Source organism: Acomys russatus, chromosome 16 (genome assembly GCF_903995435.1).
Source record: "Acomys russatus chromosome 16, mAcoRus1.1, whole genome shotgun sequence".
Taxonomy (NCBI): domain Eukaryota; kingdom Metazoa; phylum Chordata; class Mammalia; order Rodentia; family Muridae; genus Acomys; species Acomys russatus.
Window position 1 is genome coordinate 41,744,596 of NC_067152.1, and position 22,092 is coordinate 41,766,687.

At 51.8% G+C, this 22,092-nt stretch overlaps 2 protein-coding genes across 4 annotated transcripts in view; one reads left to right on the top strand and one right to left on the bottom strand.

The window, feature by feature from the left end:
* The window catches only part of Itgb4 (integrin subunit beta 4), a 35,648-nt gene extending 28,580 nt beyond the window's left edge, over positions 1 to 7,068 (top strand). The window contains exons 30-39 of one of the 3 annotated variants that reach the window (XM_051159063.1): positions 1,653 to 1,835; positions 1,915 to 2,046; positions 3,085 to 3,279; positions 3,754 to 3,990; positions 4,673 to 4,822; positions 5,392 to 5,580; positions 5,671 to 5,826; positions 5,907 to 6,071; positions 6,610 to 6,720; positions 6,813 to 7,068. In XM_051159063.1, coding sequence (XP_051015020.1) covers positions 1,653 to 1,835; positions 1,915 to 2,046; positions 3,085 to 3,279; positions 3,754 to 3,990; positions 4,673 to 4,822; positions 5,392 to 5,580; positions 5,671 to 5,826; positions 5,907 to 6,071; positions 6,610 to 6,720; positions 6,813 to 6,952 — 1,658 coding nt within the window. In that variant the 3' untranslated portion in view covers positions 6,953 to 7,068. Of the gene's footprint in view, positions 1 to 1,652; positions 1,836 to 1,914; positions 2,047 to 3,084; positions 3,280 to 3,753; positions 3,991 to 4,112; positions 4,272 to 4,672; positions 4,823 to 5,391; positions 5,581 to 5,670; positions 5,827 to 5,906; positions 6,072 to 6,609; positions 6,721 to 6,812 lie in introns of all 3 variants that reach the window. The other 2 variants (XM_051159064.1, XM_051159065.1) reach the window with 2 other exon arrangements.
* A 277-nt stretch (positions 7,069 to 7,345) lies between these two features.
* On the bottom strand, positions 7,346 to 11,829 carry Galk1 (galactokinase 1). Its single transcript, XM_051159062.1, has 8 exons — positions 11,627 to 11,829; positions 9,942 to 10,131; positions 9,460 to 9,579; positions 9,151 to 9,286; positions 8,850 to 9,031; positions 7,897 to 8,047; positions 7,651 to 7,813; positions 7,346 to 7,567 (listed from the first exon to the last, which is right to left on the bottom strand). The coding sequence occupies exons 1-8, from the start codon at positions 11,789 to 11,791 to the stop codon at positions 7,496 to 7,498; spliced, it is 1,179 nt and encodes a 392-aa protein (XP_051015019.1). The 5' UTR covers positions 11,792 to 11,829; the 3' UTR covers positions 7,346 to 7,495.
* Positions 11,830 to 22,092: the final 10,263 nt, after the last annotated feature.

A 22,092-nucleotide genomic window follows, 5' to 3' on the forward strand; every position in this document is an offset into this window, starting at 1 on the left:
GGAAGAGCAGCCAGTGCTCTTAACTGCTGAGCCATCTCTCCAGCCCTCTGTCTTCTTTAACCCTCCCTGGCATCAAACTCAAGGCAATGCTTCTGCCTCAGCCTCCTACCTCTATATGCCACCACTATCTGATGCTTTGTTGTTCTTGTTTTCTTTTTTTTAGTTTTTCAAGACAGGATTTCTCTGTATAGCCTTGGCTGCCTGGACTGACATGCCCAGCTTTGTTGTTTTCTTAATTAAGGTCTCACGGGGTGGGGGGTAGGGGTGGTGCACACCTTTAATCCCAGCATTCAGGAGGCAGAGGCAGGTGGATCACTGTGAGTTCAAGGCCAGCCTGGTCTACAAAGTGAGTCCAGGACAGCCAAGGCTATACAGAGAAACCCTGTCTCAAAAAGAAAAAATAAAATTAGTCCTGCTGGTCTGGAACTTGATGAGTAGATCAGGTTGACCTCTAACCTCTTGCCTCTGCCTCCCTAGTGCACTCCCATGCCTGCTTGCTTTAAAAAAAAGTATTAAGCCGGACAGTGATAACACATGCCTTTAATCCCAGCACCCGGGAAGCAGAGGCAGGCAGATATCTGTGAGTTCAAGGCCAGCCTGGTCTATAAATCGAATCCAGGACAGTCAGAGCCACACAGAGAAACTCTGTCTTGAGAAACAAAAAAAACAAACAAACAAACAAAAAAATTGTGCTAGGCAGTGGTGGTACATACCTTTAATTCCAGCACTTGGAAAACAGAGGCAGATGGATCTTTGAGTTCAAGGCCAGCCTGGTCTACATAGTAAGTTCCAAACAGCCAGGACTACACAGAGAAACCATCTCACCAAAAAAATAACAAACCAAACCAAAGTGTGTGTGTATGGGTTCAGGCACATGCATGTAGAGTCAGAGGATGACTTGCAAGAGTCAGTTCTCTCCTTCCACCCTGTGGACTCCAAGGACCAAACTGATGCCAACAGTTTGTGTTAGCAGTGCACTATAGTCCACTGAGCTACCTTACCAGTCCCTGTACCTGCCACCTCTTGAGCAGCTGTCAGCTGAGGGTCCACATCAGACCTTGCAATTGTCACTTTCCAAAACATCTCAGAAAACTGGGACATTACCTTCTCTTTGTGCTTTTTCTGGTTTCTGGAACCCTCTAACCCAACAGGCCCCATCCTGCCACACTGGCCTGTGCCTAGAACTCAGAGCTCATTGAGAACATCTGGGGCTCTGGCCTTCTGCTCTCTCACAGCATGAACGGAATGGGTGTCTGGCTTCTGCCATGACGGATGTGACAATGCTAGCCTTGAGTATCCTTGGCACGGATGGCACTGGGAGCTGGACTCTCAGCTATGAGCGTGGGGCGGAAGATGTGACCCTGAGAACACCTTGCCTGCTAGCAAACCTTGTGTGGTGGTGCCTGTGTGCACACGCACCTGCCAACCGGCAGAGGCTGTGGCATGCTCACCTTGCATCTACTGCTGGCTCTGCCACTCAGCAAGGAGTCTTTCTGGAAAAGCTGCTGACACTTTTTCCTTACACCAGTCATACCAGGTTGTAAAGACTCAGCAGTGGCAGCTGCATGCCCCCAGCACCTCCAGGGGCAGCGACGGAGCCCATACTGGCTACACCTAGGTGACCTCTCTGAAGCACTGTCCCTGTCCCCCAGGACCCATTGGACCCATGAAGAAGGTGCTTGTGGACAACCCCAAGAACCGCATGCTGCTCATTGAGAACCTGCGAGAATCCCAGCCGTACCGATACACAGTGAAGGCACGGAATGGAGCAGGGTGGGGACCTGAGAGAGAGGCCATCATCAACCTGGCCACACAGCCCAAGCGGCCCATGTCCAGTGAGTAACAGGAGAGGGTGGGGCTGGGGCACAAGAGGCCATGGCTAGGGCCCTGGCTCACTGCTTTTCTGCCCCGCAGTCCCCATCATCCCAGACATCCCCATTGTGGATGCCCAGGGTGGAGAAGACTACGAAAACTTCCTCATGTACAGTGACGATGTTCTGCGCTCCCCAGCCAGCAGCCAGAGGCCCAGCGTTTCTGATGACACTGGTGAGTGGGACCCACCAAAGGAAGGTGGGGTCGCTGGTAGGGTTGTCCCTGGTAACCAGAGAGATCCAAGAAGCCTGTGACTGCTAGGCATGGAGTCTGAGAGCAGAAGTCCCTTCTCAGCCTTAAACAAATATCTAGAGGCCGTGGTTTTGAAGGACTAGACCTGCTGTGGGCTACATGCCAACATGTGTGTGCCTGTGTATGGCAGCATGTGGACATCTACTTCGGGGACAGATATACCCGGGTCAGTGCATATATGTATACACAGGACGTGCACAGGGTGCCTGCTGAGCTAGGTCAGTCCACTTGGGCTACCTCCCAGAGCTGGCCACAGAGCCCAGAGAGCTGCTGAGCCCAGATGCCTGAAGCAGCCCTGACAGGGAAGGGAGGGGGAGCCAATAATAAAGGTAGACACCCCCAACGCTTCTCAGAACTGGCTTTCTAATCTGCGAACCGAGATTATAACCACACAGTGCAAACAGGAAGAAGTCCCTTTCGGAGCCTAAAACCAGGGTGGGCACCCTGTCACCAGTGGGTGGAGCTTGGCATGCTAAGCTATTTCTCTGCGCGCCCCCCCCCCCCCCGCACCCCTCAACCTCCTTGTGTTGGCAGCTATCTTCCTCCGGGTGCTAGGATATAAAATGCTATTCTAAGAATGAGGAACCCTTGCTTAAATACTACTAGCACCCTAGGGCTTTTACAGCTATTCCTGGAAAACAAGCAGGGGTGAGATTATTTTCCTTTGCACAAAACAGGCTCAGAGCTGTTAAATAACCAGGGAAACTTCACACCAGGAGGCAGCACAAGGCTTTCTCAAGACTCCCACTGCTAATGGGTCTCCGTGTCTGAGCAAAGGCCAAAACCTCAGTTTATCTGGAAAGGCTGGGGCAGGTTGAGGGTTTTTCTTGTCACCCTAAGGGACACCCACACCCCTGGACTTCGCCTAAGTGCCGCAGGCCTCCTCGTCCTCCTCCTGACCCTCCCCGGCGCCCGCCCCTCGTCCTGGCGGTGCCAACGCGGCCCTTCGTTGTTCCCAAGGCTGCGGCTGGAAGTTCGAGCCCCTGCTCGGGGAGGAGCTGGACCTGCGGCGCGTCACGTGGCGGCTGCCCCCGGAGCTCATCCCGCGCCTATCTGCCAGCAGTGGGCGCTCCGACGAAGACGGCAGTGTCGCTGGGGGCGTGGACGGGGAGGGCTGCGGCTGGATCCGCGGGGCTTCGCCCCGGCCACCGGGAGGTGACCGCCTCCCCAGCCGCGCCCACCAGCTCGGGTCCTGGGCTCACTTGAATTGCCCCTGGTCCCCAGTTTCAGTCAAGCTGCCCACTAGAGTGGCCTGCCTGCCCAGGGTCTGCAAAACTGCCTGCAAACGAGTCTCGGGAACCTAAGGGCGCCACCCGGAAGCGCTTGGCCTCTCCCAGAGGGGAGGATAAGAGCAGGAGCCTCCAGGAACTGGAAGGCAAACCTTGGGCTTGAGACACTGCAGGGGAGTAAGCTCCTGGCTGGGGCTAACTGTGCTGGGGAGGTGGACAGCATAGCACAGAGACAGGATTGGAAGGCTTGCGTGGTCTCCTGTTTGCCTGTGGGAACCCAAGGTCCTGGTAGTTTGAGAAACTGCCTATAAGTCTTAAGGCTGTGCATGCCCAGGGCCACAGCCCCATATGGCCTGTCATCTGCTGTAGGCCTCACTGACTGACCTCTTTGCCCACACAGAGCACCTGGTAAATGGCCGGATGGACTTTGCTTATCCAGGCAGTGCCAACTCCCTGCACAGGATGACTGCGGCCAACGCTGCCTACGGCACACACCTGAGCCCACACCTGTCCCACCGAGTGCTCAGCACATCCTCTACCCTCACTCGGGACTACCACTCTCTCACCCGCACGGAACACTCTCACTCAGGCACACTTCCCCGCGACTACTCCACCCTCACTTCTCTTTCCTCCCAAGGTGAGTGACCTCATCCACTGGCGTTCCTGCATCCCAGCTGCGGGACAGCTGCCAGCCTGCTACCCACACCACAAACCTTCTGCACACCTGCCCTTCTCACTCTTGTTTTGTCCCTGCTCTAGGCCTCCCTCCTATCTGGGAAGATGGGAGGAGCAGGCTTCCACTGTCCTGGACCCTTGGGTCCTGGAGCCGGGCTCAGATGAAGGGTACCCCCGCATCCAGGGGTTCACCAGACTCTATAATCCTTGCCGGGCAGTCAGCAGTGCCTTCCTGGGGTACAGGTAGTACAAGGGTGGTCACCATGTGCCCATGGCTGTCATACTCCACACGCCACGCGGCCATCATCACAGCCTGTGCTCGCACACTGCCTTAGCTTCATTGCATTCAGTGCCCGCATCCACTCACAGGAGCTAACCACTGCCCTGCCCTCATCAGTGCTGAAGGCTAACACAACATCTGCCCTCCTGGGGTATACAGCAAGAGCTGGGCAGGGAGCAGGGCTGGCTGTGGAGGGAGTGGGCTGAGGAGTGTGTCTAGTAGACTCAGGGGACTCCCAAGCCCACGCTGGAAGTGTCGTGCAGCCTGGACAGGGTAGCGTGAGGCGACGTGGCTGAAGAGACAAGCAAGGGGTGGACTGTGATTCATGAACTGTCTTGAACTGACTGTGGTCTTCAATATCCAGACTCCCGTGGGGCTGTGGGTGTGCCTGACACGCCCACTCGGCTGGTGTTCTCCGCCCTGGGGCCCACGTCTTTGAAAGTGAGCTGGCAGGAGCCACAGTGTGATCGAGTGCTGCTGGGCTACAGTGTGGAGTACCAGCTACTAAATGGCGGTGAGGAATGTCCCTTCTCAGTTGGGCCAGGAACCCGCGCAGGTCTACTGAGCACCAATGCCTGACCTAACCATTCTGAGGGCGCCTCTCCTCCTCCACCCCACTTCCCTACCACCTTTTTCTGAGGCTTCATCCGTCTCCCTGGACTAGGTTTTGCTTAATGAGGCTTCATAGACCCAAGGCCTCTGCTGACTTGAGTGGCCTTTGTGAGAACCCCTCACACCCAACAGAACATGACAAAGGCCCTTCACCAGGGTACAGGGCTTGGCCGGAACACGGAACACGAGTGAGAGAGGCAGCAGGTTCCACCAATCTGGGATGTTTGTTTGTTTGTTGTACAAGGGCTCAAACTCAGAACTTCCAAGTTAAGTAAAGGCTCTCCCACTGAGCTGCTACACTCTTAGTCCTCTACTCATTTTAGTCAACAGCCCACCATAGTACATTAAACCCAAACTCCAAGCAGACCTGGTGAAGGGGCCAGGCGTTGACGGCAGCCCAGGGGAAGGGAGGCACCAGATGAGGGGTGGGAGCCGAGGTGGTCGGCTTCCTACCCTCATTCCTCCTCCTAGGTGAGTTGCATCGGCTCAACATCCCCAGCCCTGGCCAGACCTCAGTGGTGGTAGAAGATCTCCTGCCCAACCATTCCTATGTGTTCCGAGTTCGAGCCCAGAGCCAGGAGGGCTGGGGACGAGAGCGGGAGGGTGTCATCACCATTGAGTCCCAGGTGCACCCACAAAGCCCTCTCTGTCCCCTGCCAGGTGAGCTGTCTGCCCCCTGCTGCCACCTAGCTCGCCACCCACCTGTTACTCACCCACTGACATCCTCCCTCCGCCCTCTGCTGCCTCCAGGCTCTGCCTTCACTTTAAGCACCCCCAGTGCCCCAGGCCCGCTGGTGTTCACTGCCCTAAGCCCAGACTCGCTGCAGCTGAGCTGGGAGCGGCCACGGAGGCCCAACGGAGATATCCTCGGCTACCTGGTGACCTGTGAGATGGCCCAAGGAGGAGGTATCACCTGCCCTGGAAGTAAGGTGGTTGGGGAGGGGTGGGAAGGCACCACAGGGGCTGAAGGTCTCTTCCCTATGCAGGACCAGCCACTACATTCCGGGTGGACGGAGACAACCTTGAGAGCAGGTTGACGGTACCTGGCCTCAGTGAGAATGTTCCTTACAAGTTCAAGGTGCAAGCCAGGACAACTGAGGGCTTCGGGCCGGAGCGTGAGGGCATCATCACCATCGAATCCCAGGATGGAGGTAGGGTGCCCTCCCTCACCCCAGCCAGGATGGAGGTAGGGTGCCCCCCCTCACCCCAGCCAGGATGGAGGTAGGGTGCCCCCCCCCGGATGGAGGTAGGGTGCCCCCCTCACCCCAGCCAGGATGGAGGTAGGGTGTCCCCCCTCACCCCAGCCAGGATGGAGGTAGGGTGCCCCCCCAGCCAGGATGGAGGTAGGGTGCCCCCCCACCCCAGCCAGGATGGAGGTAGGGTGCCCCCCCTCACCACAGCCAGGATGGAGGTAGGGTGCCCCCCCACCCCAGCCAGGATGGAGGTAGGGCGCCCCCCCACCCCAGCCAGGATGGAGGTAGGGTGCCCCCCACCCCAGCCAGGATGGAGGTAGGGTGCCCCCCCACCCCAGCCAGGATGGAGGTAGGGTGCCCCCCCACCCCAGCCAGGATGGAGGTAGGGTGCCCCCCCCACCCCAGCCAGGATGGAGGTAGGGTGCCCCCCCCCCAGCCCTTCTCTGGCCTGGCCTTTGCACAGCACCATCCCGACTAACTGATCTGCCTGTTCTAGGCCCCTTCCCACAGCTGGGCAGCCACTCTGGGCTTTTCCAAAACCCACTGCAAAGCGAATACAGTAGCGTCACCACCACTCACAGCACCACCACTGAACCCTTCCTCATGGGTGAGTCACCGAGGGCAGGGGACCCAGACTCCTGGGAACACAAAGCCAGTACAGAGTGCAGCAGGGACTTACACTCATCACCTCCCTTGCAGATGGACTAACCGTGGGGACCCAGCGCCTAGAAGCAGGGGGCTCCCTCACTCGGCATGTGACCCAAGAATTTGTGAGCCGGACACTGACTGCCAGCGGATCCCTCAGCTCTCACGTGGACCAACACTTCTTCCAAACCTGAAATGCCCAGGAACCAGGGCCCCTTGCTTTCTCTCCCTAGCACCTTCTTCCTCTGCTGGTCCACCCACCTGCACACTGCATGCTGCCCACAAAGCCAGCAGCTCTAGCCTGAGGGGGGGGTGAGGGGGGATAGGTGCCGTCTGGGAAGCATGAAGTGGGTAGAGGTTATACCCCAACGCCTTTCTGACTGCATCCTGCCCTGGATCCAAACCCACTTGTAACCAAAGAACTGAAGCCAGCGCAAGGACGCAAGGACCTGGCCTTTGTTCTGCACTTAATAAAGGAGTTTGCTACTGCTTAGCTGCCCTGTCCATTTTTCACAGGCCGGAGAGATGCCAGGCTGCAGTGGAACAGTGATTCCCACAATTGCCCACCCTCTGACCCCGGAGCACATGCCCACCTCTAGAGGCAGGTGGCTACCACAGTGAGAGGCACACATTTATTAAGCACCCAGATCATAGAACGAGTATGCCCAAGGCAGAGCTGCAGCACACACCTGCTGCCTCGGTCCTAAGCCTGTGTGTCCATCAGTTTCTGGGACACCTCACAAGCTCAGCACCTGGGCCCCATCAGCAGCTTGAGAGAGGTAGAAGGTGGCTGTGCCGCTGTACCGCTCCTAGGGGAGAAGTGGGGCTAAGAAACGGTGACCTGGGTACCCACCCACCTCTCCTGCCCTCCCAGGCTCTGGCCATCACCTACCTGTATGTGATCAATGACAAGGGGAGCAATAGAGGCCTCCAGCAATGTCACTGTGCAGCCACCAAAGCCACCACCTGTCATTCGACTACCATAAACCCCAGGCACAGAGAGTGCAGCCTCAACCAATTGGTCCAGCTCAGGGCAGCTCACCTCGTAGTCATCCCTGCAGAGGATAGACCAGTGAAAGGCATAGAGACCTGGGACTCGCCTATGCCCAAGAAGCACAGGGCATCCAGAGGGCCTCACCTGAGTGAGTAGTGACTTTCCACCATGAGACGTCCAAAGGCCTTGTAGTCCCCGCGGCTCAGAGCAGCTGCTGCCTGGGCTGTTCGCAGGATCTCGCTGACCACGTGCCGAGCCCGCCGGAAGCCCTCCTTGCTCATCAGCTCCCTGCCCGCTGAGGAGGAAAACTGTCCATCAGCCCTGCCTCATAACACCCATCGCCTCGGGGTGAGGGAGAGACACCTGGTGGGCAGCTGCTCCCTGAGCCCTCTTCGGTGAAGGCAGGGTCCGATGGGATGAGCTTGACCATCCCTGGCCTCCTTCTGAAGCGTGCTCCCACCCCATCTCAGAGCTCTTCCCCACTGTAACACGGGACAACGTCATCTCTCCATCAATTAAGGTCCACGGAAGACCGCTGCAGGAACTTAAGGTCCACGGAAGACCGCTGCAGGGAAAGATGTGCAGGACTCCCCCATAGGGAGCTGACGTACTGGCTCAATAAACACTGTATGACTCCCCAACATCTAGGCTTTCTAGATGACTGGCACAAAAAGTAGGCCTGAGATCAAGAAAGGGTACTCTTAGCCTGGCACGGCGGCACACACCTTTAACCCCAGCACTCAGGAGGCAGAGGCCGGCGGAGCTCTGTGAGTTCGAGGCCAGCCTGGTCTACAAAGCGAGTCAGGGCTAGACAGAGAAACCCTGTCTTGAAAAAACAACCAAAAAAAAAAAAAAAAAAGGCAGAGCTCTTGCCTGGGGTCTATTCTGATCAGCCCTGACTCTTCTTTTCTAAGTGGCCCTGATACAGTTGGAACCCTGGGTTTGCAGTATTGGGGGTGCGGAGGGGAGCGGGGAGGAGAGATGAACAGAACATAATAAATGGACTTGGGGATGAGGGAATGGACAGCGGGCCACATGGACATGCCAGCAGGGAGCCTGGCCATTGCTAGGGCAGAAAACAGCAAGCTGGCTCTCACCCTCGAGCTCCTCGAACCGAACCTCTCGAAGGCTCTCCTTGCCCAGAGCCTGGGCCACTTCTTCACACTGGCGCCGTCGGATGGCATACTGGCTGGAGGCCAGGGAATGGCGGACGTTGGAGTTGGTGATGAGCACCGCCAGCTTGGGGTCTGACAGTGGCACCAGGCTCGTTCCCAGCGACCTGGGGTGAACGGGGGTGGGATGGGGGAGATGTCATAACCGAAGGTGTGATTCCCTGACCAAACAGCTGGCACATTTCCACTCGGGGGTGGGGGGGGGGACACGAGGGGAGCCCCTGACCTGCAGTCAATGAGTAGTGCATAGCCTTTCTGCCCCAGCAGCGCGATGAGCTGGTCCATGATGCCACAGGGTACCCCTGCGAAGCTGTGCTCTGCCCGTTGACACACCTGGGCCCGGGCAGCTATTGCCCCCGAGTCTGCGGCACAGGGTGAGGTGGGGGAAGCAGGGGGTCCAGAAGAGGGCATAGGGGGTGGCCACATTGGAATACAGGGCTCCAATGACAATCAAAGGGACCACCCCTAACTGCCCTCCCTAAGCCCAGTATGGCAAGAGGCTCCAACCAGAGGCCTCTGAGAAGGAACGTGATACCTGGGCAGAGCTGCTGGAGGAAGGTGTATGTGGCCACTTCCAGAGAGGCTGAGCTGGAAAGCCCGCCTCCCAGGGGCACTGAGCTGACCACCACTGCGCTGAAGCCAGGGAGGGGGGCGGCTGCAGGAAAAAGAACAGTGCTGGCAAGGTAGGACGCAGGGAGGGTGGACATAGGAAAAATGTGTGTCTCGCCAACCTGCTGAGCTCAAGGGGCCCACCCGCCCTTCATTCTGCTACCCTCTGAGTTTAATCTTCCTACTTGTTTTCCTGATTTCGGGTTCCAGAGACCAGCAAGCCTGCAACTGAATTCTAGCTCCTCTAATCATAGAAAGGAAAGTTAGGGCGAGTTCCAGAGCCTCCAGGACCTGCCTCCTCATCTGTACAATGAGATGCTCTCCCCCCCCACCCGCACCCCTCCCCCACCGGATGGATGGGCTTTGCAGAAGGGAGTGGGCACTCCTGGGGCAGCCTGGGTCCCTTACCTGGGTAGTGCTGAATCACTCCCTTGACGTAATTGGCCCATTGTGGGGTCCCAGGCTCTAAGGACCGCTGAGCTGTGGGCAGTGGGAACTGCAGTCGCTGGGGCTCATCTGCATCCTTGGAGGTGGTGAGAAGAGAAACAAGACCATCCGTGCGGGGGCTGCCAACCACCACGGTCACAAGCTCCACAGCCTGGAAGGAGAGAGCATGTGTAGTTCATACCGGCTGACAGAATCCTAGCCATAAAATGTGTTTTATTTCTTGGGTTTTGTTTTGTTTGTTTGTTGGTGTTTGTTTGTTTTGAGACAGTGTTTCTCTTTGTGTCCTTGGCTGTCCTGGACTCACTTTGTAGACCAGGTTGGCCTGGAACTCACAGTGATCCTCCTGCCTCTGCCTCCCGAGTGCTGGGATTAAAGGTGTGCACCACCACATCCAGTTCTATTTTTGGTTTTTTGTTTGATTACTTTTTTAAGTTTTTGGCGACAGGGTCTCACTGTGTAGTCCTGGCTGGCCTGGAACCCTCTAAATAAGAGACCCACCTATCTCTACCTCCAGAATGCTGGGATTAATAAAGATGTGTGCCTTCGCTCCCAGCCCACAAACCCTGAATACACTGAGGTGGTACATGCTAGAAGTGGCCAATATTCCATTGCAGATAGGAAACTCATGTCCTTGAGGTTCTAGAACTTGCATAGGTCACCCAGAGTGATTGGGGCAGCCAGGATTCAAACCCCAAGGTTCTGTTTTCTGGGACAGACAGGGACGTGGAAGGAATAAATAGGTTTTAGCTTGAAGGAAATGATATGAGAAAGAGTTTCAGTTTACAGCTAGCCTTGGGGGCTTGGAGCACAGCCTCCTGGGTCTTCAGGGGCGGGGCCAGTTGCAGTAAGAGTGCAGACCTGGACTCTGCCCTGGCTGGCTCCGGCTGGGGGCCAAAGGGGACAGATAGCTATCTTAGGCAAAAACAGGCCCGAAGGGGCTCCAGGCTCATGTGGTGAAGGTCTCAGCAATGATGTAATCCGTCACAGTGGGGCGGACAGAGACCCAGGCTGAAGGATGGAAGGAATCACTCAAAGAACTTGGAGTGGGCCATCAGTGCTTTGCCGGTCTACTGTTTCCTCTGTAAATTCAAAGGGCTGGACCCGGGAGCTACATTTACACGGGTCTTCCTCTAGGTCTGTGCTGTTGGACCCGACCAAAACCAGGAAAATAAATAACCTCCTTATTTTTCTTGTTTCAAAATAAAAACTTCACTTTGTCGCCCAAGCTGTCCCGAAACTCACTTTAGAGTCCAGACTGGTCTTGAACTCGAAGCAATTCTCACTCCTCGGCTTCCCCAGTACTGGAACTATTAGGAAAGCGCCACCATTCCTAATAATCTCTTCTACTGCTACCTTGGTCCTCCCATTTTTAAGAGATTCGTACTTTTAAGTTGAGGGCGATGATTAACAGCTCCCAGAGGGCAGGCTTGAGTGAGAAGACAAACGCACACCCCCCTCCTAGCTTCGGCTTCCTGTCTTCGCACGTGGACAACAGCATGTCCAGGGGTCTCTCACGTGTGCTGGACCGCCTCAGACCCCTTTCCACCCTGAGGGGGGACTCGCCCGTCCCGCGCGCTCCCTAAGCCAGCCCTTCCCTACCGCAGGCCGGGCCAGAACACCCTACGCTCCCCAAGGCGCCCTCTCACCATGGGCAGCACCAGGCCCTGGTTGTAGTCCGTATGCTCCCCGATGAGGTTGACGCGGCCAGGAGCCGACACTGCCAGCTCCGGCTCAGCTCCGAACTCCTCTAGGAAGGCCCGACGGGCCTCGGCCAGCAGCTCCTCAACCCGAGGCGGTCTCCAAGCAGCCATGACGCTCGTCTACTGCTGGGCGCACCGCCCCGCAGGATGCTGGGGGCGGAGCCACGTGGCGGGGACTCACATTCCTGTCCCATGCCATGCCCCGCCCCCGTCATGCTAGCTCCGCCCATCCCACCTGCAGAGCCGGGTTGAAGCTCTGCTGTCCCTCCGCCAGCCAGCGTTGGCAGCTGACAGCTGGCTGAAGAGACTTGAGTGAAACTGTATCCTCGGTGGTGTCTTATCGGGATTTGGGGGCTCCCACTTTAGTGGCAGCTAACACGAATGGAGATCTGAGCTGCCCATCCATCTCTAAACCTGGAGCCTCTTGATGCGCGACGCATCACCATCATCCCCCACAGAACCAGGGCAATGGAACTGGCAGCAGAAACACCCAAGTGCCCCAAAGGATTTGCCGTCAAGGTCGTCATCCCCTGATCATGCGTCTCTAACAGGGTGATGTGGTACACAGTCTTAAGGGTAAACAAGGAGAACCAAGCTTGAAAGTGACCAGAGAAGTCCTTTTTTTTTTTTTTTTTTTTTTGGTTTTGTTTTTCGAGACAGGGTTTCTCTGTGTAATAGCCCCGGCTGGGATTACAGGCCTGCGCCACCGTGCCCGGCAAAGAAGTCACCTTTTACAGAAGTCACCTTTTACAGGCTCCTTTTCTGACTCCTAGCGATGGAGAACTGAAGGGGCCTGCCAGTGACCGGAAGCAAGCCCAGGTACTCCTCAAAGACCCAAAGGTTACACAGCAAAGCTGGGTTATGTTGATGGCCCCCAGCAGCTGCTTCCTCCACCACAGCATCGCTCTCAGAGACTTGACCATCTGCCTAAAAGCCTTCATGCACCCCAAATCTTTACCTAGATTCCTGTCTACACCTAGTCAGTCACCTTGTGTGAAACCTTGTTAACAAGACTGAAATCTAAGAAAAGCAGCCTGTCTGGGATTACAATAGGAGCTTTGTGGAAAGCTGTAACCAGGGATGTAGCTTGGGGTCAGCTCAGAAGTTTGACCACAGATTGCACAATTGCATTCAAAAACGCAGTTTAGGGGCTAGGTGCGGAGGTCAGTGGTAACGCCTATACTTACCATGAGGTCAACCCCACACCATTGTTTTGGTTTGGTTTGGTTTTTCGAGACAAGGTTTCTCTGTGATAGTTTTGGCTGTCCTAGACTCACTTTGTAGACCAGGCTGGCCTCGAACTCACAGTGATCCGCCTGCCTCTGCCTCCGAGTGCTGGGATTAAAGGTGTGCACCACCACGCCCGGCTTGGTTTTGTTTTTTGAGACAGGGTTTCTCTCTGTAAGTCTTGGCTGTCCTGAACTCAAATTTGTAGACCAGGCTGGCCTCGAACTCACAGAGATTCGCCTATCTCTGCCTCTCAAGTGCTGAGAGTAAAGGTGTGTGCCACCATGATCCAGCCATAGCCATATATATATATATATATATATATATATATATATATATATATATATTTTTTTTTTTTTTTTTTAAAGATTTATTCGTTATTATACAGTGCTCTGGCTGAATGTACACCTGCAGGCCGGAAAAGAGCATTAGATCACATTATAGATGACTGTGAGGCACCATGTGGTTGCTGGGAATTGAACTCAGGACCTCTCTCTGCAAGAGCAGTCAGTGCTTTTTTTTTTTTTTTTTTTTTTTGGTTTTTCGAGACGGTTTCTCTCTATAGCCTTGGCTGTCTGGACTCGCTTTGTAGACCAGGCTGGCCTCGAACTCACAGCAATCCACCTGCCTCTGCCTCCCGAGTGCTGAGATTAAAGGCGTGCACCACCACAGCCCAGCCAGCCAGTGCTCTTAACCTCTGAGCCATCTCTCCAGCCCTGATATATGTGTGTATATGTATGTATGTATATATATATATATATATATATATATATTTTTTTTTTTTTTAAAAGAAAAGCAGCTAGAAGAAAAACAGCAGGGCTGAGGCTTTATATTCTTGAAGTAGACTGTAGCTCAGTGGTAGAGAGCACATACATTCAAAGAGACACACAAAATAAATAATTTTTTTTTCAAAATATAGTTATTTTCGGGTCTGGAGGTTAAGGGCACTGACTGCTCCTCTGGAGGTCCTGAATTCAATTCCCAGCAACAACCATCAATAGTGTGCGTCACAACCATCTATAATGTGATTGGATTGTCTTCTTCTGGCCTACAGGTTTATATGCAGCCAAGAGCACTGTATACGTAATAATATTAAATAAATCTTTTTTTTTTTTTTTTAAGTTATTTTCCGTGCTGGGCATGATGGCGCACGCCTTTAATCCCAGCAATTGGGAGGCAGAGGCAGGTGGATCACTGTGAGTTTGAGGCCAGGCTGGTCTACAAAGCAAGTCCAGGACAGCCAAGGCTACACAGAGAAACCTTGTCTAGAAAAACAAAACAAAACAAAACAACAACAACAAAAAACCCTAAAAAGCCCAGGCCCCATCATGGCCTGGACAAATAATCCTTGGCAACCTCTAAATTGACAAAACCACCAGGCAACGCGGCCAGTGGAGGCAGTATTCCCATGCATGAGTGTTCTAGCCCTGGATGGTAGTCCTATGTGATCTCAGCCCCCGGCTGGGCTGATGCGACTTCTGGACCAGCGTGCAGAGGCACACCTGGGGGTACACAATCCAAATTGTGGGGCAGCTTTTCTTCAGTACGGTGACATCTGGCAAGGAAATGAGAGGAAGAACCAAAGGTCAGAGCAGACTTCCTTTCCTGTCACAAGACAGAATTTTTAAAAGGGAGCAGGGACTCTCTAAATAGAACTTGCTTAGCCTGGAAACTCACTATGTAGCCCAGGCTGACCTCAGACTCTGCCTGGTATTGCTGGGATTAAAGGTGTGCCAGAGTCTTGTTTTTGCTCTGTTTTTGTTTTTTGTTTGTTTGTTGTTTCTTGCTTTTTGACTTTTTGAGACAGGGTTCTCTGTAGCCCTGGCTGCCCTGGAACTCCCAGTGTAGACCAGGCTGGTCTAGAACTCAGAGATCTACTTGCCTTTGCCTTGAGTGGTGGGATTAAAGGCATGTGTCCCCATGCCACACTCTAGGCTCTCTATTTGCTTCTTTGGTTTGTTTTTTGTTTTTTGTTTTTTTTAAGACAGGGTTTCTCTTGTAGTCCTGGCTGTCATGGATTTGCTCTATAGACCAGGCTGGCCTCAAACTCACAGAGATCCACCTGCCTCTGCCTCCCAAGTGCTGGGATTAAAGGCGTGTGCCACCACCCCCAGCTACAACTTTAATTTTTTGATTTTTTTGCTTGAGACATGGTCTCAATATTGTAGTCCTGTTAAATTAAAAAATATATTTAAAAAGAAAAAAAATATATTTAAAATAATCCAAGGCAAGCCTGGGTAACATATTGTGATCCTGACTAAAAAGTAAAAGAGCCCTACTCCTCAGTCAGCATAGCATTTACTTCCATTAGAGGAGGTCAGATTTGAGGTTGTCTGCCTCCCAACCAGATGGTGGGAGCCTGAGGCGTTTTATCTTTCTGGACAGTTGCACAAAGGAGAGTTCAGTAATGCCAGTTGAATTAATGGAAGTCTGATAATGAGGGTAAACATTATTCTGTGCTCCCAAGTATCAGGTGCAGTACTGGGCACTTTAAACATTAAAGGAGCCGAAGGGAAAATCACTGCCCTGATGCAGAAATGAGCAACTGTCCTTCTGAGAGGTCAAGTCTTTGACCCAAGGCCAACTGAACAGATTTCAAACTGAGCTAGGGAGAGAATGAGAGCATGTCCGGCTTGGGGCCTGGGCTCTTACTGAGGTAGGGCACTCCAAAGATGCCTCTTCTCTAGGAAAGACTTGTCTGTCTCCCGAGCCAAAGCTGAATGCTCATCTCTTGGGTCTTTTTATTTTTTTTATTTTTTATTTTTTTTGAGACAGGGTTTCTGTGTGTAGCCTTGGCTGTCCTGGACTCACATTGCAGATCAGGCTGGCCTCGAATTCACAGCGATCTGCTTGCCTTTGCTTCCCTGAGTGCTGAGATTACAGGCGTGCACCACTGTGCCCAGCAGGCCTTTATTTTTAAAAGACTTTTTATTTTTATTTTTATTTTAAATAATGTTTAGGGGACTAGAGAGATGGCTCAGAGGTTTAAGAGCACTGGCTGCTCTTTCAGAGGTAGCTCACGATCATCTATAAGGAGATTTGGTGCCCTCTTGTGGCCTGCAGGCAGAACACTGTATACATAATGAATAAATCTTTGTTTTTAGAGACAGGATATCTATGCCACCTTGGTTGTCCTGGATTTGCTCTCATTTGTAGACAAGGCTGGCCTTGAACTCACAGGGATCCTCCTGCCTCTGCCTCCCGAGTGCTAGGATTAAAGCATGAGCCACTATTGCCTGATCTTTCTTTTTTCTTTCTTTCTTTTTCTTTCTTTCCCTTTCTCTCTCTCTTTCTTTCTTTCCTTCTGTCTTCCCTTTCTTTCTGTATGCTTAGCCTAGCTCTAGCTGCTTTCTTGCAAGAACAGCCTGGCCTCCCTACATAAGACTTGGGTCCTTTACTCCCAAGTGGATGTTCCCAAAAATGTTTGCTCTGTTGAAAGCCCACCACCACCTCACCCGTCCTGGGAGAGTCTTCTTCCCAGATGCCCTAGGAAGTCCTCTTTGCTGTTGCGATACGTGTAACAGCTTCTACGCCACTGGAGATAAACAGAACTCAAGCTGGCACAGACTGAAGGGCTGACAGGCAGCTGGGCAGCACCTACAGGACAGAGCTGGTTTGTGTTCTAATTGTCCAGTGCACCAGACTTCTCTGATCAATGTTTCCGCACTTGTCCCTGTACTTACTGTGCCCGAGTTTGCACAGGCTGTCTCATTGAATCCTTGCAAGTCCATTGGACAGAACTTTTTACAATGTAGAAAAACATAAATGAGAAGAGGGCTTTGAACTTGAGACACAAACCCAAGCCTGTTCTGCCGTCCTGTCCCCATAAGCACTGCCATCTGCTGCAGCCTTTGCTCTGCTTACAAAATGGCCACGATGCAAAGCTTAGTTCCCTCTCTGTGGAGAACAAGAGGCCCCAGTGCCCACAGGACCCTATGCATTTGGAAGAGCGGTTAGTAAGCAAAGCTCTGTGTGGGTTCTTGGCTGCTAGATCTGACTTTGGCTCATGTCTCTCAATTGTAGTCCTTTTCAGTTATCTGTAAGCCATCTCCTCCAGCCTCCCTGGAGCCATCTTGCTTTCCTTTCTTTCTTTTCTTTTTCTTTCTTTTTTAAAGACTATACAGTATTCTGCCTGCCCGCCACAAGAAGGCACTGGATCTCATTATAGATGGTTGTGAGCCACCATGAGGTCGCTGGGAATGGGAGTTGAACTCAGGACCTTTGGAAGAACAGACGGTGCTCTTAACCTCTGAGCCATCTCTCCAGCCCTGCCCTTCCTTCTTCACTAGTCGGTATCTGCAGAGCCGCCTGGTTTCCTTTGTGGGCTAGAGAAATGGACAGTGAGTCTACTCAGAACAGATGGTAGAAGTGCAACTTTGAGGTTTGTCTGGGCTGTTAAGACCGACTACTGTGCTGGGTGTGGGGGCACACGCTTTTTAATCCCAGCACTCAGGAGGCAGAGGCAGGCAGAGGGTTCGAGGCCAGCCTGGTCTACAAAGTGAGTCCAGGACAGACTACTGCTCTAAGTGGCATGGTGGGACAAGCTGGGGCACATCACATGACGTTGTGGCTCTTTACATGGAGTAGTGCTTGTAGTGAGTTTTAGTTTCTCTGAAAACCCAGTTATGTTGTCTGAATATGCTTTTGTTTTAATGCTAGGTGTGGGATGTGGAGCTGCTTTACAGCAGGTGACTATGATTTGCCTCGTGCACTCGCAGGGGCATGATCTTTGCCAGCTGCTACAGATAGTTTAATTCTGAAGCTTCTGAAGGGGTATAAAGTGAAGAGCCCACAGTGGGCCTGTGGCAGCTGCTGCTTCATTTGCTATTGCTGGACTGCTGGGTATTCTAACAACAACGCTGACAATGAAGCCCCAAGGAAGCCAACTCCCCTAAATCAGCAGGAAGTAACCTATAGAGGTTTATGCCCTCTCTCCCCTCTAGCCTTCTTCCTCTCCTACCTAGTGTTGGGGAGTTGGAAGGGATTACAGTGAAATAAGGGTTGGAAGGGAGGTAGGGGTATAAGAACCCAGTAAAAACAAAAAACCAAAAACACCAAATGGTGCTCTGACTTATAGCTAGGCAATATGGGAATTCTGGTTTCTAATGCTGTAGGGGAGACAGCAGCGTACAAAGGAATAAAAATAGCACCAACAAGTGATGGTGCTTGGAGTTCCTGGAGTCTGTGGGCCAGTCAGAAGGACCCTGCCAGGAAAGACAGCACCATCTTCTGACCCTTGGACAAAGACATTCCAGCAGCACTTACTCAGGCTGCAGCTTCCACATTCCCCAGACGGACTGAAAGGAGTTAGAAAGAAAAGGAACCAACCACCTCATCCAGAGTGCCCATTAGATCAGCTTCAACTGCCTGAGCAGTGGTGGCGCACACCTTTAATCCCAGCATTTGAGAGGCAGAGGCAGTCAGATCGCTGTGAGTTCGAGGCCAGCCTGGTCTACAGAGAGAGTCCAGGACAGCCAAGGCTATATAAGGAAACTCTGTTCTCCTAACTTTGCCCTTGAGACAATAGCTGTAGGGGTAATTGCTTCTGCCAAAATATTGACTATTAGTCAACACAGCCAGATGGGGTGGTTCATGGGGGTGACATCTCCCTAAAGAAGGAAGAGAGCTAAGGTTTAACAGACTGGCGTAAAGGCAGGAGGGAAGCAGTGAGGACGCAAGGAAGTGCAGAAAGAGAAGCAAACTGGTTTAATGAGGTGACAGATACTCTCACAAGGTATGGGTAGGACAAAGTGGACACTCATGCCTTGGTGCAGAGAGGCAGGCACTGTTCAATCAGCCCTTCTCTGGGGTAGGCTAGATCTGCAGTGAAGCAAAAACAACAGAAGGGCCATAGCCTTTCCCTAACAGTTACATCTTGCCATGCTCCTCCCTCTGCCCCTCAACCCAATCCCAGATCTTCACAGACCCAAATCTGGATGCCTGCCACCAGGCAATGAAGCGTTTTCAAGGAAGCAAGGACGTGGAGAGGTGGTGACATCTGGCCAAGGACAAGGCTTGTTCTTTACTGGCCACTGCTGGACCTGTCCTGCCTCTGGTACCTCACTTCTAGGTCAGACCACTGCAAACCAGTTTGAGTAGGTGAGAAGTACTGTGGCTGAGGGCCCAGCTTGTGCCCCTTTGAAAGGCGACATCTGCACTCAAAAGTGGTAGGCCAGAAGCTAGAACCAGCCAGTCCTGCTCTCTCCTGCCCTCCTTTCCCTCTCTCATCAGTTAGTGGTGGACACTGATATTTGTTTGGTTGGTTTTTTTGTTTTTTGTTTTTTTTTTTTTTTTTGAGTCAGGGTTTCTCTGGGTTAGGGCTGTCCTAGACTCGCTCTGTAGACCAGGCTGGCCTCGAACTCAAGTGATCCACCTGCCTCTACCTCCCGAGTGCTAGGACTAAAGGCGTGCGCCACCACCGCCTGGCATGTATTAAGGGATGGAGAGATGGCTAAGAGGTTAAGAGCACTGCCTGCTCTTCCAAAGGTCCTGAGTTCAATCCCCAGCAACCACATGGTGGCTCACAACCATCTATAATGAGATCTGGTGACCTCTTCTGGCACGTAGGCATAAATGAAGGCAAAATGTTGTATACAAATTAATAAAGCTTTAAAAAAAAAAAAAGATTTAAAGGACAAAACATCTTTGTGAACTGCTAAGTCAAGAATCTTTTGGAAGCCGGGTGTGGTGGTGCACGCCTGTAATCCCAGCACTCGGGAGGCAGAGGCAGGCGGATCACTGTGAGTTCGAGGCCAGCCTGGTCTACAAAGTGAGTCCAGGACAGTCAAGGATGACACAGAGAGACCTTGTCTCAAAAAAAAAAAAAAAAAAAAAACACGTTTTGGAAGCGCCAGGCATGGTGGTGCATGATCGCTGTGAGTTGGAGACCAGCCTGTTCACAAAGGAGTCCAGGACAACCAAGGCTACACAGAGAAACCACCTCAAAAAACACAAACAAAACAGCAACAACAAAAAAAATTTTTGGAAGCCAGAGTTTTTAGACATTTGTCCCTACACTGAAGGCTCACTTCACTATGACTAGCCAAATCCAGGCCAACAACAGTAAAGAGCCATAAGAACAAACTGCTACTGTCCTGGGCAAACGGTACCTTGTAAACTGGCCACCTCTTTACTGAAAATGCTCCATGCCTGCTGAACCAGAAGGCAAGGTGCTCACAGCTGGGGATGTGGTGTGCTTAAGCAACATGCACAAAGGCCAGGGGCTCAAGCCGCAGCTTCCCCGAACATTTTGTGAAACTTTTCATCAACTTTCCCTTTTACTAGATCTCCGTCCAAGGATATCCTGTATAGGGAGCTGACTAGAACCAAAAATGACATGTCCTTAGGTCCTGTCTTAAGTAGCTTAGTAGGCTTCAGGTTTCCAATAGCCAACATTACACTCCTCACCAGACACTGGGTTCTCACAGGTAGCAAATTCAGCAGGCTGCCTCAGGCTTTTGACTCATCCGGATTGTTTTTACCGTACTGGACTACTCATACCATGCCCATTAAGCTACCTACCCAACACTGACTCTTATGCAAACTGACAAAGTCCTAGCACTTTGGAGACTAAAGCGGGGTAGGATTCTATTCCAGGCCAGTCTGGGGTCCCTGCAAAACAAACACTAACACTTCAGTAAGGCAACGATCTCTTCAGCCACTCCAGCTTCACTAGAATGCAACTCATGACAGGACTCAGGCCCACATCTTGCTGACACTCCTTAGGAAAGAGGCTTACCTAGTCATTATCAAACAGACATCCAAGTAGGAAGGTTAAGGTGATTCCAATATTTACTTGCAAAAAACCAAAAACCCCATGCTAGGTGGTCATAGCATCGTTGCTGGTAGATCTCTTAAACTAGCCCAGTCTAACAGTTCTGGGACGGCCAGGGTTGGATAGATCCCTTTGTCTACAGGTGGGTGGCGGTGGTGTTAAAATTCCAGTTTTATGTAAATCTGGGGCAGCTGGATGTAGTGGTGCACACCTTTAATCCCAGCACTCAGGGAGGCAGAGGCAGGCAGATCACGGAGTTCCAGGCCAGCTTGGTCTACAAAGTGAGTCCAGAACAGCCAAGGATACAAAGAAATCCGGTCTCAAAAAAAAAAAAGCCTACTGCAGGGGCTGGAGAAATGGCTAAGCAGTCAAGAGCACTGGTTGCTCTTCTAGAGATCCTGAGTTCAATTCCCTGCAACCACATGGTGGCTCACAACCATCTATAATGGGATCTGATGCCCTCCCCTCTTCTGATATGCAGGTATAGAGCACTTGTATACTTAAGATTAAACAAAAAATCCTTTAAAAAATACCTTAAGACCCTTACACAAGCAATTTCAGCACCGTGGATTGTGTCAGACCCATGACTTCTTTCATACTAGGCTGAACTCACCAAGCCTATCTCTAATCCTCCCCCATTTTTAATGTACTGGGCTATTTACTGCTTTCTGCAATTTAGATTCTGATCTCTAAAAGGCTAAAACTAAGAATCTAGATTAATAGATGTATTAAAAGCTTTGCATATTCAATTTAGGTTTGACACTTAGTTGAATAAACACGTTTATTTGTAAATTTAGTCAACATACATAATTGACCTAAAAACCTCAATAGGATACTTTTAAAAACCACTTGAAGGCCATCTCTATAAAAGGGATTTTGCCAGGACAGTAACCAGGTGTAACCTAACCCATCTTCATTGGCAGAGGTCCAATAAGCTGAAGCTGTATTCTTTCCCCATGTTTAAACTTCACAAGGAAAAACAAACCTTGTACATGTTTCCCCCCTAAAGATTAAAAAGAAACAAAGCCAAACTCAATCTAGTATAAGACCAAACACCACAATGAAAAGCTGCACTAACTATATTGGTAAGACGATGCTGGTGTGAATAACTTGCTATTTTACTCTAGAGCCCTTATAAATAAAATCCCCGTTAGTGTAGTGTACCAGCTAGAGGGTTAGGGTTAGTGAACATGTGGTAGAATGAGGACTTAGGCAAGGCTTAGTACGCAATAGCATCTTTTCTACTTTGCTAGAAGCAAATGCAGCCTAGTCAGGACTAAACTACACACACCTTAATGACAAGACTCCCCACCACTTGTGAATGTAAAACATTTAATTTAAAAATGTTTAACACTACAATATATAAAATAGCTATTATAAATGCACATAGTGTATTCTATAGCTGCCAGGT